Source organism: Labrus bergylta, chromosome 20, assembly GCF_963930695.1.
Source record: "Labrus bergylta chromosome 20, fLabBer1.1, whole genome shotgun sequence".
NCBI classification, from domain to species: Eukaryota; Metazoa; Chordata; class Actinopteri; order Labriformes; family Labridae; genus Labrus; species Labrus bergylta.
In genome coordinates this window covers 21,683,118-21,695,761 of record NC_089214.1, presented here as the reverse complement: position 1 = coordinate 21,695,761, position 12,644 = coordinate 21,683,118, and the positions used below count along the sequence as shown (strand labels likewise).

Sequence of the window (12,644 nt, the reverse complement as noted above, 5' to 3'; positions counted from 1 at the left end):
ACACACACACACACACACACACACACACACACACACACTCACTCACTCACTCACTCACTCACTCACTCACTCACTCACTCACTCACTCACTCACTCACTCACACACACACTCATACAATAAATAGGTTATACAATCTTTAAATACCTCACAACTCCAGAATCTTTCCTAAAGACACGTTTGAACTTTTATTTTTCACTCATTCAAAGCCAAACCACCGTTCTCTTTCACATCCATTTTTTTATTTTGTTCTTCATGTGCAGGAATGCTGGGTCACAACGAACTGAAGCCCTGAACTATCCCACCCGGCTCTTGATCCTTCAGGCTTAGCCTAGAGCCAGGACGACTCGTTGATCAGGACTGTCCTTCATTTCTCTGTGACTTTGGTACGGTTCTGTCCTCACACACACACACACACACACACACACACACACACACACACACACACACACACACACACACACACACACACACACACACACACACACACACACACACACACACACACACACACACACACACACACACACACACACACACACACACACACACACACACACACACAATTGCTGAAGGCTGAAATCTGACTGACTGACTGATTCTTTACAAATGAATAGTTGAATAAATAAAGATGCATTTAAAAAGTGACTTGTGATTTTTTTCCATGCTGTGAAACCTCAAAGCAAACACTTGACTGTGTCTTCAGTGTTGAAGTGGAGGAAAATGCAGCTGATCATAAGATCATTAGAAAGTTGAGATAATAAAAGCCTTACTTATGTTTAAATCGATCCTCTATGTGTGTGGACAGCAATGAATTAAACCAATGAAAACCTGACTTTATAGGTTAACCTTTTACTAAAACCTTATATGTTTTTGCATGATCATAAATGAATGGTTTTAATTATTTTCAGAAGATTTGAGAGACTATGAAGCCCTGAAACTGGCACAATTTAAGAGATACGACTCAGTACATGAAGAACGACAATTACAAGTAAAAGGAGAATGAGAACATATTCTTATCATTCTTCATGGACTAATTCTATAAAAACAAGTCCTGTGTCAAAATCTAAATACTGAGAAAATATAATTTGTGTTTTATTATATTCCAGCCTGTTCCAACACTGTCTAAATACTTGATTTGGACATAAGCCCCGCCTCTGATAAGGATAAAAGCCATTCATAGTGTAGGATTTTAGGATGGCCAATCAGATTTCAAAGGGGGCCCCTGTATGCAGCCCACAGAAGACGTGCAGGAGTGTTTCTCCTGCTCTGCACGCTGACTTTTCATGGTTAGGTTTCAAATTATTTGCTCTGCAAGGGAGAGATTTTATGAATTTAAAACCTCAATGGATCCACACTTTAAACTAAGATCACTTCTATCTGATCTTTTTTTTTTTTACTGTTGTTGGGATGGAGAGGATTTTCTGCAGAAACACAAAGTGGAAAAGTTAAGATAATTGAAAGCAAGGCTGAGCGGCAGCACGCCAAAGACAAAGAAATGTTTCTTGATGGGTATTACAGAAAGAATATTTGATGCAACAAGATGAAAAATGAAGAAGTTTAAGAATAGATTAAGAAGAGTGAAAGAGAGATAGGATTATATTCACTTTATAAGCGGGATGGGCACTAAAAGTATAAAACTTCATTTCTTCATCACTCTTTTGATTATTTAATTAAAAATACTTAACGATGCATTAAGTTAGTTTGGACTTCTGACCTGCCTGATTTTTACCACATCGTGTCATTCAGGGGCTCCAAAGCATCAAACAAATTCATGTGGAAAATCTTCAACAGTTTTCTTAAAGGTCACATATCATGAAAAATACACTTCCCCATGTTTTTGTCTCTAGTCCGTCTACAAACCCCCACTGATGAGAAAAGTCCATCCTCTCCGTCTTTTGCCTGCTCCACTTTTCAGAAAATGTGTGCTCAAACAGGCCGTTTGGAGATTTTCCCTTCATGATGTCACAAAGGGCAGTAGCCCCTCCCCCAGGTGGGTGACACTCCCACAGCTAGGTGTTTGTTCTGCCCTCTGAGTCTGCCTTCTCACTGTAAACAATAGGACATGGAGCGAGACAGCCCGAGCTACCCAAGCCCTTCCAGAGAGGGGGCGTGGTCAGACACAGCTCATTTACATATTTAAAGGTACAGACACAGAAACAGCCTGTTCTGAGCAGGGCTGAAATAGAGGGGTTTATAGGCATGATAAAATACAGGATCAGAGTGGATTTAGAACAAGAAACGTCACAAACATGTTTTGAGGAGCTCTGAGACTTATTTAAACTGGATGAAGAAGAGGATAACATGTGACCTTTAAAAGATGTAACACATCAAAAATGTCATTTTCTGGAATACTTTGTCACAAGAAAACAGACAAAAATCTAAAGTGGTGTCTCCAGTTCAAATCTTAACGATCCTCCTTCGCCTTTACTCGATGTGTCATCAACATATGAAGTGCCCCCAACATGTACAGTAAAAACTGACTCCATATAAATATTCTAACATTATTCTGTTGTTTTTTTACAGTACAATGTAAGTCTACAGATTCTGCACACGCGCACTGTATTTACACTTTACAGACACAATTTAGCAAAAGGTATACAATCGATCTTTTTGAAAGCAGGGTTTGAGTTAATGCTCTTTTATTCGTTTCAGTCCTCAGAACAACAAAATGAACCCTGAAGAATCATGCTTTAAGCTTTGAGTGGCTCCTAAATGTCAATACTTCACTTGTGCTGTTTACGTGTAAGCTGGAAGAACCGTACAAAAAAAAAAAGAAAACAGACTTTAAATTGATTTGTTCTGTTCCTCCAGTAGAAAGAGGAGAAGTGATAAAGTAGCTTATTACAGGCACCACAGGTCAGGACGATGGCAGTGAATCAAGAAGTACACCACATGAGCTCCAGAGTATGTCTCACGCCGTCTTCCAGTCCGGGTTCTCCCAAGTGTGCACGCTTTCACCGCCACATGTCAGCACAACAACAAAGCAATGCATGGATGCTGCTTCATGTGATTGGAGGCGGGGCTGGATGGTCCTAGGGCGAAAATGTGCTGAGACCAAAAGTGAAGCTAATCGTTGCCTTACTGTCTTTTACATGTAGGGGTCAAATTAATTTTTCCTTTTTAGAAACGTTTGGGAAATGAAATGCCGGCATGAATTCTGTGTCTGGATGAACTTTTCTGCCTACTTGAGGCTGACCAGTGCCCCGTTTGATGACCTGTTGGGGGGGGATCAGTACCAGGTTCTCTATGTTCTGATTCCGTTTGCAGACCCCCACCCCCGGTCCATCTGTCTCTGCTGAGTGACAGTTTTAACGATAACACGGCTCACACGTCAGCTGAAATCTGTCGTACTACAGTGGATTTTCATGTGATCTATTTGTAATTAATGGGTTAAAAATGATGCAGAAATGACCGAATCATGATGCAGATTTGGGAAAAGTACAATTTAATGCTTTGTCAGTTGTCACTGCAAAACGAAAACAAACACATTTTAAATTGCTTGTTTTTTTTAATGGAGTTTAGATTGAGAGACTCAACAAATCTACAACAAAGCAGAGTTTAGAATCAGCCAGGGCAAATTTTGCAGTTACCTTGTATGAAATCACACCTCATTTTTGGTCAGAACACGCCTTCAGAGAAACGATTCAGTAAGTGGAATGGTTCAGTTTAAATTCCCCACTCCTGTAAAAACGGCCCAGAGCGAACCACACTGACTTTCTCAATGTAATGATATTGACTTTTAGGGCTATAATGTCAATAAATACTGTGGACTGTGTCATGATATGTTGTCCAGTTTATCAACTGTAAACACACAACAGCAGCAGTGGAATGAACATGTATTTGTTTCTTTGTGTATGTTGGATGTGCAGCAGACATTTCTGCAGGGTGAAGAATGCAAAGGAGCAGAAAAAACACAAACAAGAAAGCAAATTTAGGAATTGAGCCTTTCAGAATTTCATAATGTGCCTGTAAGCTGTCAACAAAACATGTCCTGCCTCGGCTGAGAAACTGAAGCAGGAGATTAAAATAAAGGAATGTACAAGCTGACTCCCTCAATCAGCCGCAGTCGAGCCTCAGAGGGGATTATGGGACGCTGTCGTCTTCTTCACACAGTCTCTCGTATCGCCGGCTCTACTTCTGTTTGGCCTCCTTTCTTCTTCTTCTGCAGCTTTCATTCGAACAACTTTCACTCTCACTCTTCAGTTTGGTTCAGCTCAGCTCTGTTTGGTTCAGTGCAGGCACCCAGTGGGACTTCTTTTATGTACAAGAACCAGAGAGAGTGCAGTCACACTTATCAAAGTGCCAGATTGTGTGAGTGTGTGTGTGTGTGTGTGTGTGTGTGTGTGTGTGTGTGTGTGTGTGTGTGTGTGTTCCACCCTCTGATCCACAGGACTGCAGCCCACCTGGTTTTAACCTGCTGACCAGGCAGGAACACAGTTCAGTTTGTATCACCGGTGTATCTCCGTGCTGCAGGCGGTCGGTGTTAGGAAATGATGGCTGGACACCACCGCACCACCGTCAGGTTGTCGGCGCTCACAGACCGCTTCTTGGCCTGTTTCCTCAAGTCCTTGTATTTATCATCACAGAGCCGTGAGAGGGCCTGAAACACCAAACAAAGCAGAAGTGAGACAGAGAAGAAGAGTGCCGGCTAGAGCAAGAAATGTATTCTAAAAAACATGAGAAACTGTCATCAGAAAGTGAGAGAATCAAGCTTTATAATCCCAGGATTATAAAGGGTCACAAACTCTTCTATTTTTAGTTTAGTGTGATTTATATTACTTGAAATATTCAGAGAGATTTGGAGGTTTCTTTTTTTAAGAATTATTTTGGGGCTGTTCGTGCTTTTATTATTTAAAGTAGGGCAGTAGAAAGAGTCAGAAATGGGGGACGATGAACGACACGGGGCAAAGGAGCCACCGGTCAGATCTGACCCCAGGCCGCCTGCTCTCGATGACTTTAACCTCTATACATAGGATTTTTGAAACGACGACCTCAGCTCAAACTCACTCTGAAGAAGGTGATCTGAGCAGACCACTATAGCCTGAGCTCTCCTCAGGACCTGCTTGTTATAAACGGTCACAAGCCAAGCCTGACACTTCCCTGAAAGTTTGAAAGACCCCCAAGTCTGTTCTTATTGGTCAAATTCAGGAGTCCAAACTGTACAGCAATAAAAAAGTTTAAAACAGATTCAAGAAAACAAAATATACAAGTCTTCTGTTGGACATATATTCTAAAAGGTCTTGATTTGTGTGATCTGTATTTTTAAAGCCCTTCTCTGAATGTGATGGTTTGTGTGGACTGTAGTGCTTCATTATATTTTTATCATTTTTGAAATGTGGACTCAGGATGAATAGATGTGCTTTAGGGTAGCTAATGGGAATCCTAACAAACAAATACATAACCATGTAACTTGTGTTCTAAATGAAATCTTTTCAACAGAGGAGGAAATGATGCTTCAACCAACATCAACATCATTACTGCTGCATAGATTTGCTCTAAATGCTAACTGCAGTTTGGCACAGGGGCGGAGAGGAGAGGAAGGAAGAGACAGATGTTGAGGCAGTGAAGCTAATTACACAGCAACACGCCCCTGCACCCTGTCCTTCACCCAGCTCATCATCTACAGGCTGTGTTTGTGTGCATCAGTGCTGAGACTGAGGCTGCAACTGAGACTGAGACTGAGACTGAGACTGAGGCTGAGGCTGAGGCTGAGACTGAGACTGAGGCTGAGGCTGAGACTGAGACTGAGACTGAGGATGAGGCTGAGGCTGAGGCTGAGGCTGAGACTGAGACTGAGACTGAGGATGAGGCTGAGGCTGAGGCTGAGGCTGAGGCTGAGACTGAAACTGAGACTGAGACTGAGACTGAGGATGAGACTGAGGATGAGACTGAGGATGAGACTGAGACTGAGGATGAGACTGAGACTGAGACTGAGGCTGAGACTGAGGCTGAGACTGAGACTGAGACTGAGACTGAGACTGAGGATGAGACTGAGACTGAGACTGAGGATGAGGCTGAGGCTGAGGCTGAGGCTGAGACTGAAACTGAGACTGAGACTGAGGATGAGACTGAGGATGAGACTGAGGATGAGACTGAAACTGAGGATGAGACTGAGACTGAGACTGAGGATGAGGCTGAGGATGAGACTGAGGATGAGGATGAGACTGAGACTGAGGATGAGGCTGAGACTGAGACTGAGACTGAGACTGAGACTGAGGATGAGGCTGAGGATGAGGCTGAGGATGAGGCTGAGGATGAGGATGAGGCTGAGGCTGAGACTGAGACTGAGACTGAGGATGAGGCTGAGGATGAGGATGAGGCTGAGGCTGAGACTGAGACTGAGACTGAGGATGAGGCTGAGGATGAGACTGAAACTGAGACTGAGACTGAGACTGAGGCTGAGACTGAGACTGAGGCTGAGACTGAGACTGAGGCTGAGGCTGAGACTGAGACTGAGGATGAGACTGAGACAGACTGAGGATGAGACTGAGACTGAGGATGAGACTGAGACTGAGGATGAGACTGAGGATGAGGATGAGACTGAGACTGAGACTGAGGATGAGACTGAGGATGAGACTGAGGATGAGACTGAGGATGAGACTGAGACTGAGACTGAGACTGAGGCTGAGACTGAGACTGAGGCTGAGACTGAGGCTGAGACTGAGGCTGAGACTGAGGCTGAGACTGAGGCTGAGGCTGAGACTGAGACTGAGACTGAGACTGAGGCTGAGGCTGAGACTGAGACTGAGGCTGAGACTGAGGCTGAGACTGAGGCTGAGGCTGAGACTGAGACTGAGACTGAGACTGAGGCTGAGACTGAGGCTGAGACTGAGGCTGAGACTGAGGCTGAGACTGAGGCTGAGACTGAGGATGAGACTGAGGCTGAGACTGAGACTGAGGCTGAGGCTGAGGCTGAGGCTGAGACTGAGACTGAGGATGAGACTGAGGCTGAGACTGAGACTGAGGCTGAGACTGAGGCTGAGGCTGAGGCTGAGGCTGAGGATGAGGCTGAGACTGAGGATGAGGATGAGACTGAGGATGAGACTGAGGATGAGGATGAGACTGAGGATGAGACTGAGGCTGAGACTGAGACTGAGACTGAGACTGAGACTGAGACTGAGGCTGAGACTGAGGATGAGACTGAGGATGAGGCTGAGACTGAGACTGAGACTGAGACTGAGGCTGAGACTGAGACTGAGACGGCCTCAGCTCGTTGTTTTCCATGCTGTTATCCTCAAGCTGCAAGAACTGGGTTAATATTTTGGGGTGTCTCTCTGGAGGTGTTTTCTTCTTCTTCTCACCTCTAGTTTCTGGGCCTTGTCCCTGCTGAGGGGCTCCAGGGGGAAGCTGAGGTTATTGGCCTCAGCCATCGAGCGCAGGTCAAAGTAATACTTGGCGTAGACGCTGGACGGCACGTTGATGTTGAACTGCAGCAGCTCCAGAAACTGACGCTCCAACTCGTTCCTTTAAAGAGAGAGAGAGAGATTTTAACAAGCTAAAAGAAAGCAGATAAAAAAGCCCCTGTGAGGAGGTTTTAGATGGTTATAAAAAACATAATTAACCAAGCTAACATGACCATCGAGGAGAAGATTAAATATGTATATTTAAGTTATTTCATATGCCAGTCGGCCCTGCTCGGTGGGGGGCGAGAGGAGTGTCAGAAAACGCAACATACTCATGTAGAGGAGATAGCTAAAGGGGTGACAAAATCAACAAACCCCCAAAAGTACCTCTTTAAATTAAATACAGAAATCTTCAGTCATAGTTTCAACCAAAAGCTGCTGTGAGAGAGAAGAGAGAAAATGCACAAGCACGTTGGCAATGTAAACGCTGCAGGAGTGTGCGTGCACTTTTTAATTTAAAAACAAGAAATGGTCCAAAATTGGTTATCAAGGAATTCTAATTTTGTTGCTGTGTTATCGATATTGTTTCCCTTTTTATCTAGAATTTTATTGAAGTTTTAAAACTCTGGTGTCATGACAGCCCTCTGGTGCCATAAATCCCATATGGAGAGACTGAAAGAGAGACAAAGCTGAGAGGCTCTTAAGACCATCCCCGTAAATCCATAACCTCACAGACAGCAGGGTGTTATTTCACATGTACAGCGCCAGTTCACATACACCAAGAAAATCCCCAGTACACCCACCTAACATAAGCCTTTCCTCATCCTGAAAACCAGTCATATCTACACAAAGGGCTCTGAGCATTATGTGTAAGAAAGAGTATTAATCCCACATCCTGAAAATGCTATTGTCATGCATGGCCTGATGCTGCACGGCTCAGTGAGTCCCTCTGCAGCGCTCTGACAGCCAGCTTTCATCTGTTTATCCTCACCCATGACCGATCCATTCTGCACTGTAACCTGCAGGAGAAGAACGAGCCATCTCTTCTTTTTCAGGCCTTTGTTTTCCTCCCACACACGTTTAGAGGCGTGCAGCAACAGACGAGCTAAATTTAGACTCCGCTGTAGCCAAACTCTGCCTAATAACGCTGCTTCTTTTAAATCTCAGCGTGGCACTCGTTCAGCTATTCTCTTCTATTTCTTTTCCTGCTTCTCCGCTCCTCATAGTTTCCACCCAGATTCCCCTGCAGTTGTTTCAGAGTGGAGCAGTAGGGGGGTAGGAGAAGGAGGGCGAGGTTCCCGTGCATGGATTTAAAAAGACTAAAACTGATCTTCTGTTGAAATCACTGTCCAGTAAACTGAACATATGGGAGCACAGCAGAAACACAGGCCGGGCTCTGCTCGCTGGAGAGAGTCCCAAACAGGTGGATCAGAGTCACTGCTGTGGATAACCTGAGCCAAAGGACAAGAATACACTTGTGCAGGAAGGTAGTGAATGTAGTGAGGGGTCAGAGGACGCAGCAGTGGCAACACGTCTGCAGCATCGGGTTCCCCCTCAGAATAAGCCAGCCAGGATTCCTGTGGATTGTAAACGGATGTGGTTTACAGCTCCGGATACTCAAGATGCTTCTTCCCTCACTTGCATACCACAAGGTAAATGAATTTATTGTTTGAAAGTGGTTTCATCTTAAAGGGGAGGTCTGGTATTTCTAAACACTTGCCCTATTTTTGTTTAATTTGAGATCTGAATGACTCACAGCTACCAAACGTTTTGGATTTGCTTGTGTAGATTACTTTAGCCAGAAACAAAGAAAACTTGCTGTAAAAGCTCAAATCTACCCAAACAAAGTCTGAAAAAAAGTTAAAACAAAAAAAACAGCTGCTCTCTTCAGACCACCAGACTCCATCGACAAAAAAGGTCATTTGTACCTGACAGAACACGAGTTTCTGTCGTTGAATGAATCAAAACTTAACTATTAAAAGGTGAATTCTCCCGATGAGCTCACTCCGATTATCTGCAGAAAAAATTCTCGGAGGCCGGCAGGAGAAACTCTGGGTAAAGTCGGGGTGAAAAATGTTTGCAGCTCACCCTGAAAGACTTCAGGAGTTTTTCAGGATCTTTGTAAAGGTGTGAACAAGTCTGCACAGAGTTCAACAGAGAGCATTTATCCTGTGGGCTTGGAGCAAGTCAACACTCCTCTCCTGTTGCAACATGATTTATTTTTTATTTTCGCATCTCACTCTATTTTTTCACCCTGAGGAGCAATCTGAGAAATTATATTATATATTATTATATATTATTATTATTATAAGAAAATATGCTAAATGAGACGGCGGCAGCCTAGTGGTTTGTTCACACGCCTTGAAGCAGGCAGCCCGGGTTCCAATCTGACGTGTGGCTCCTTACCCGCTTTTTATTTGATGTATTTAACCTTTATTGAACCAGGTACAGAATCTCAATGGGTCACAAGGCTTACCTGGCCAGGAGGGCAGCAGCAGCACACGTCATGATAAACATTTCATGATTAAGAAACACGCCTCTCTCTCTCTCTCTCTCTCTCTCTTTCCGACTCTATCACCTCTCCTGTTTCTCCACTAAAAGTATATTTCTTAAAAAAAGAAAGAAAATGAGGTACAGTAATCCTCCCATGTTAATTTGATAAATGATATGATGTATTTCAGTGATGTGATTGTGCACCTCCCACGCAGGGACACAGGTTTCCTTCTGAGAGAAGCTGCTGGATCTCCTCTCTCGATAATCAGATGAACGATGTGGCACAGAGAGCTCTGCTTCCAAAAGAAGGGTAGAGACATTACCTGATGCCAAAGCAAGCTCCTTTAAATCATAGTCCTAACGACACTGAATCCAAATATACAGGTGTGCAGCACATTTCTTTTTACATTTCCTGAAGTCTGTCCTTCTTTAAAACTGATATTTTTCTCAATCCTTACTTTTTTAAAACTGTGATTTTTTTTGTGTGATTTTCAAATGCTGACATCTGAATGTTTGGAAAATAGATATATTCAACACATCAGCGCGCACACAGAGGCCAGGTGAGCTACAAACAGACCTGTAAAAAAAGACACAGGTCTTTTTTTTAAACATTGTGGTTGACCTTGAAAATGGTCAATCATAGGACACCTGAGCCATTCCAGAGAGGGGGCGTGGTCAGACCCAGCTCATTTACATTTAAAGGTACAGACACAGAAACAGCCTGTTCTGAGCAGGGCTGAAATAGAGGGGTTTATAGACATGATCAAATACAGGATCAGAGTGGATTTAGAACAAGACACTTGAGACATATTTAAACTGGTTGAAGAGGAGGAGAATATGTGTAATGAAATCAAACTTTCATTGCAGATAATGATGAAACATGTTTGCTTTTATGTAAATAACAACATCTGCTTATATTCTGCAAGACAGACCTCAGCCTAGAAGCTCTTCTGTTGAGTGTTCAGAGCTTTTCTTTCATTTCTAAATCTTTGCACAAAAAACCCTCACCTCAGTTTGTATTTTTTTTAACAGGATTAATTAAAGATTCTACTGACCCAATTCTTTAAAAACTTGTTGGAAGGATGAAGCATGAGCCAAAAATACCACTAAATGTGTGAAACGGTTAAAAACAACTACAAATGTCTTGTTGCAGTTTTTTCTCTGCAGAGACGCTGATGCTTCATCACGGTAAATACACGTTTTACCTTCTTTCTTATAGTGTTGTAAATACATCCGGATAAATATTGTGGTCAACTTCGCAGACTGTTGACCTTGACTGCGGTGAGTGTCCTTGACTTCCTGCTAAATTGGGGGTGCATTTAGCGACTCACATGTCCTCCACTGTGATGTCCTTGAGAATTTGGCAGTAGTCGACGTTCCAGACCGCCTGGTCGTCCCACACCTTGGATGCCAGCAGGATGGCTCCTAACACGATGCGTTTCCAGTTCGCAGGACAAATGTCGATCTCAGCGTAGGTCAGGAGCCTCTCCAAGTACACCTGGGACACAAGGTCAGTAACACATAAATATTGGTCTTTTTAGTCTTTAAACGTTTTAATGTCCACATTTATATACAGACATAACAATACAGATAAACAAAGAGAATAAAAAAGAACCTTTGGAGGCTCCTTCAATTGAAAATAATCCTCCTATGTCAAGTTAAATTTCTACTATTGTCTAAAGAGTCACAAGATGAAAGCATTCTGCTCCTCTGCAACTAGGGGCGCATTCACACTAGGTAACCCATACTATGCCCAAGCAGACACTCACAAGTCCAGTTGGTTTGACTAGTGTGAAGTGCTCTGATCTGTGCTCCGTGCTTGGAAGAGATGTGCTTTGGCACAGTTCATGCACAAGCATAAGCACGGGTACACAACGTAGACAGCCTTCTATTATCGAGTCATGTGTTGTATTGTGACGTTATGTACAAGAGGTAACCATGCTCAGGCCTGGTTAGTCATGGAGCAGTGTGAGTGCAGGCCAGCGGGGGAATGGGGAGGGGAGGGGGGAATAATTGTGCTTAGGCATGGTATGGGACAACTCTGCTAGTGTGAATGCTCCTTAAGTCAGCCCATTTCTCCCTCCTCTTAGCAAAGTGTTACAGAGAAAGTTATCTTTTCAATGACAAAGATTCCTCTAACTTCTTCCTCCCACTTGCTGCGGTGCCGAGGCTCCGGTTTAAACCATTTCTTTGTAGTGGTAATATTATTGGGATGTCTGTGATCCTGTCTCTTCCAAAGCAACACATCAGAATCATGTAATTATGCATTATCCATTCCCTATGTAAATCACAGCTCCTTTAGCTCCTCTATGTTTAATTAGCCTCTGCTCCCCCTGTTTAAAGCTTCATCCTTCACAGTTGCTCTGCAGCCTTCCTGCTCTGCAGTCTCCTGCCTCCTCCTCCAGGTGCAAACCACAATAACAAGATGTCAGAAGCTGATGAAATCTAGCTTCCCCCCGAGCTCGCTCATTAAAATATACACTCCATCTATCTCCTCCTGCCCGTCTCCCCGTTTACGTCCCTCTCTCTCTCTCTCCATCAGTTGACAGTACTCCCACAGTCTCACAGAGAGCCTGCAGGCACCTGCTCCTTACAAGATGAAGAGCTTTTACAGAAGCTCATTCTTCTGATCCACTGATCATCATTTTGTTAGAAAGAGAAAAGTAATATGTTAGGTTTTATGGATGCTGTTGAACATGAAAGCTGCAGAGGTCCGCTGCATGCAGACATCTTCATGTCCCTGTTTCCTGCTCATGCATACCTCATTAACCTCTCATGAAAAACTCCAGAGAAATTCAATGCATGCC

At 43.5% G+C, this 12,644-nt stretch overlaps 1 protein-coding gene across 5 annotated transcripts in view; it reads right to left on the bottom strand.

The window, feature by feature from the left end:
- Positions 1-433: 433 nt before the first annotated feature.
- ccny (cyclin Y) overlaps positions 434-12,644 on the bottom strand; it is a 43,150-nt gene continuing 30,939 nt past the window's right edge. For all 5 annotated transcript variants that reach the window (XM_020630988.3, XM_020630987.3, XM_020630989.3 and 2 more), the window contains 3 exons: positions 11,169-11,335; positions 7,303-7,465; positions 434-4,601 (listed from right to left, as the gene is read on the bottom strand). In XM_020630988.3, coding sequence (XP_020486644.1) covers positions 4,485-4,601; positions 7,303-7,465; positions 11,169-11,335 — 447 coding nt within the window. In that variant the 3' untranslated portion in view covers positions 434-4,484. The remainder of the gene's footprint in view (positions 4,602-7,302; positions 7,466-11,168; positions 11,336-12,644) is intronic.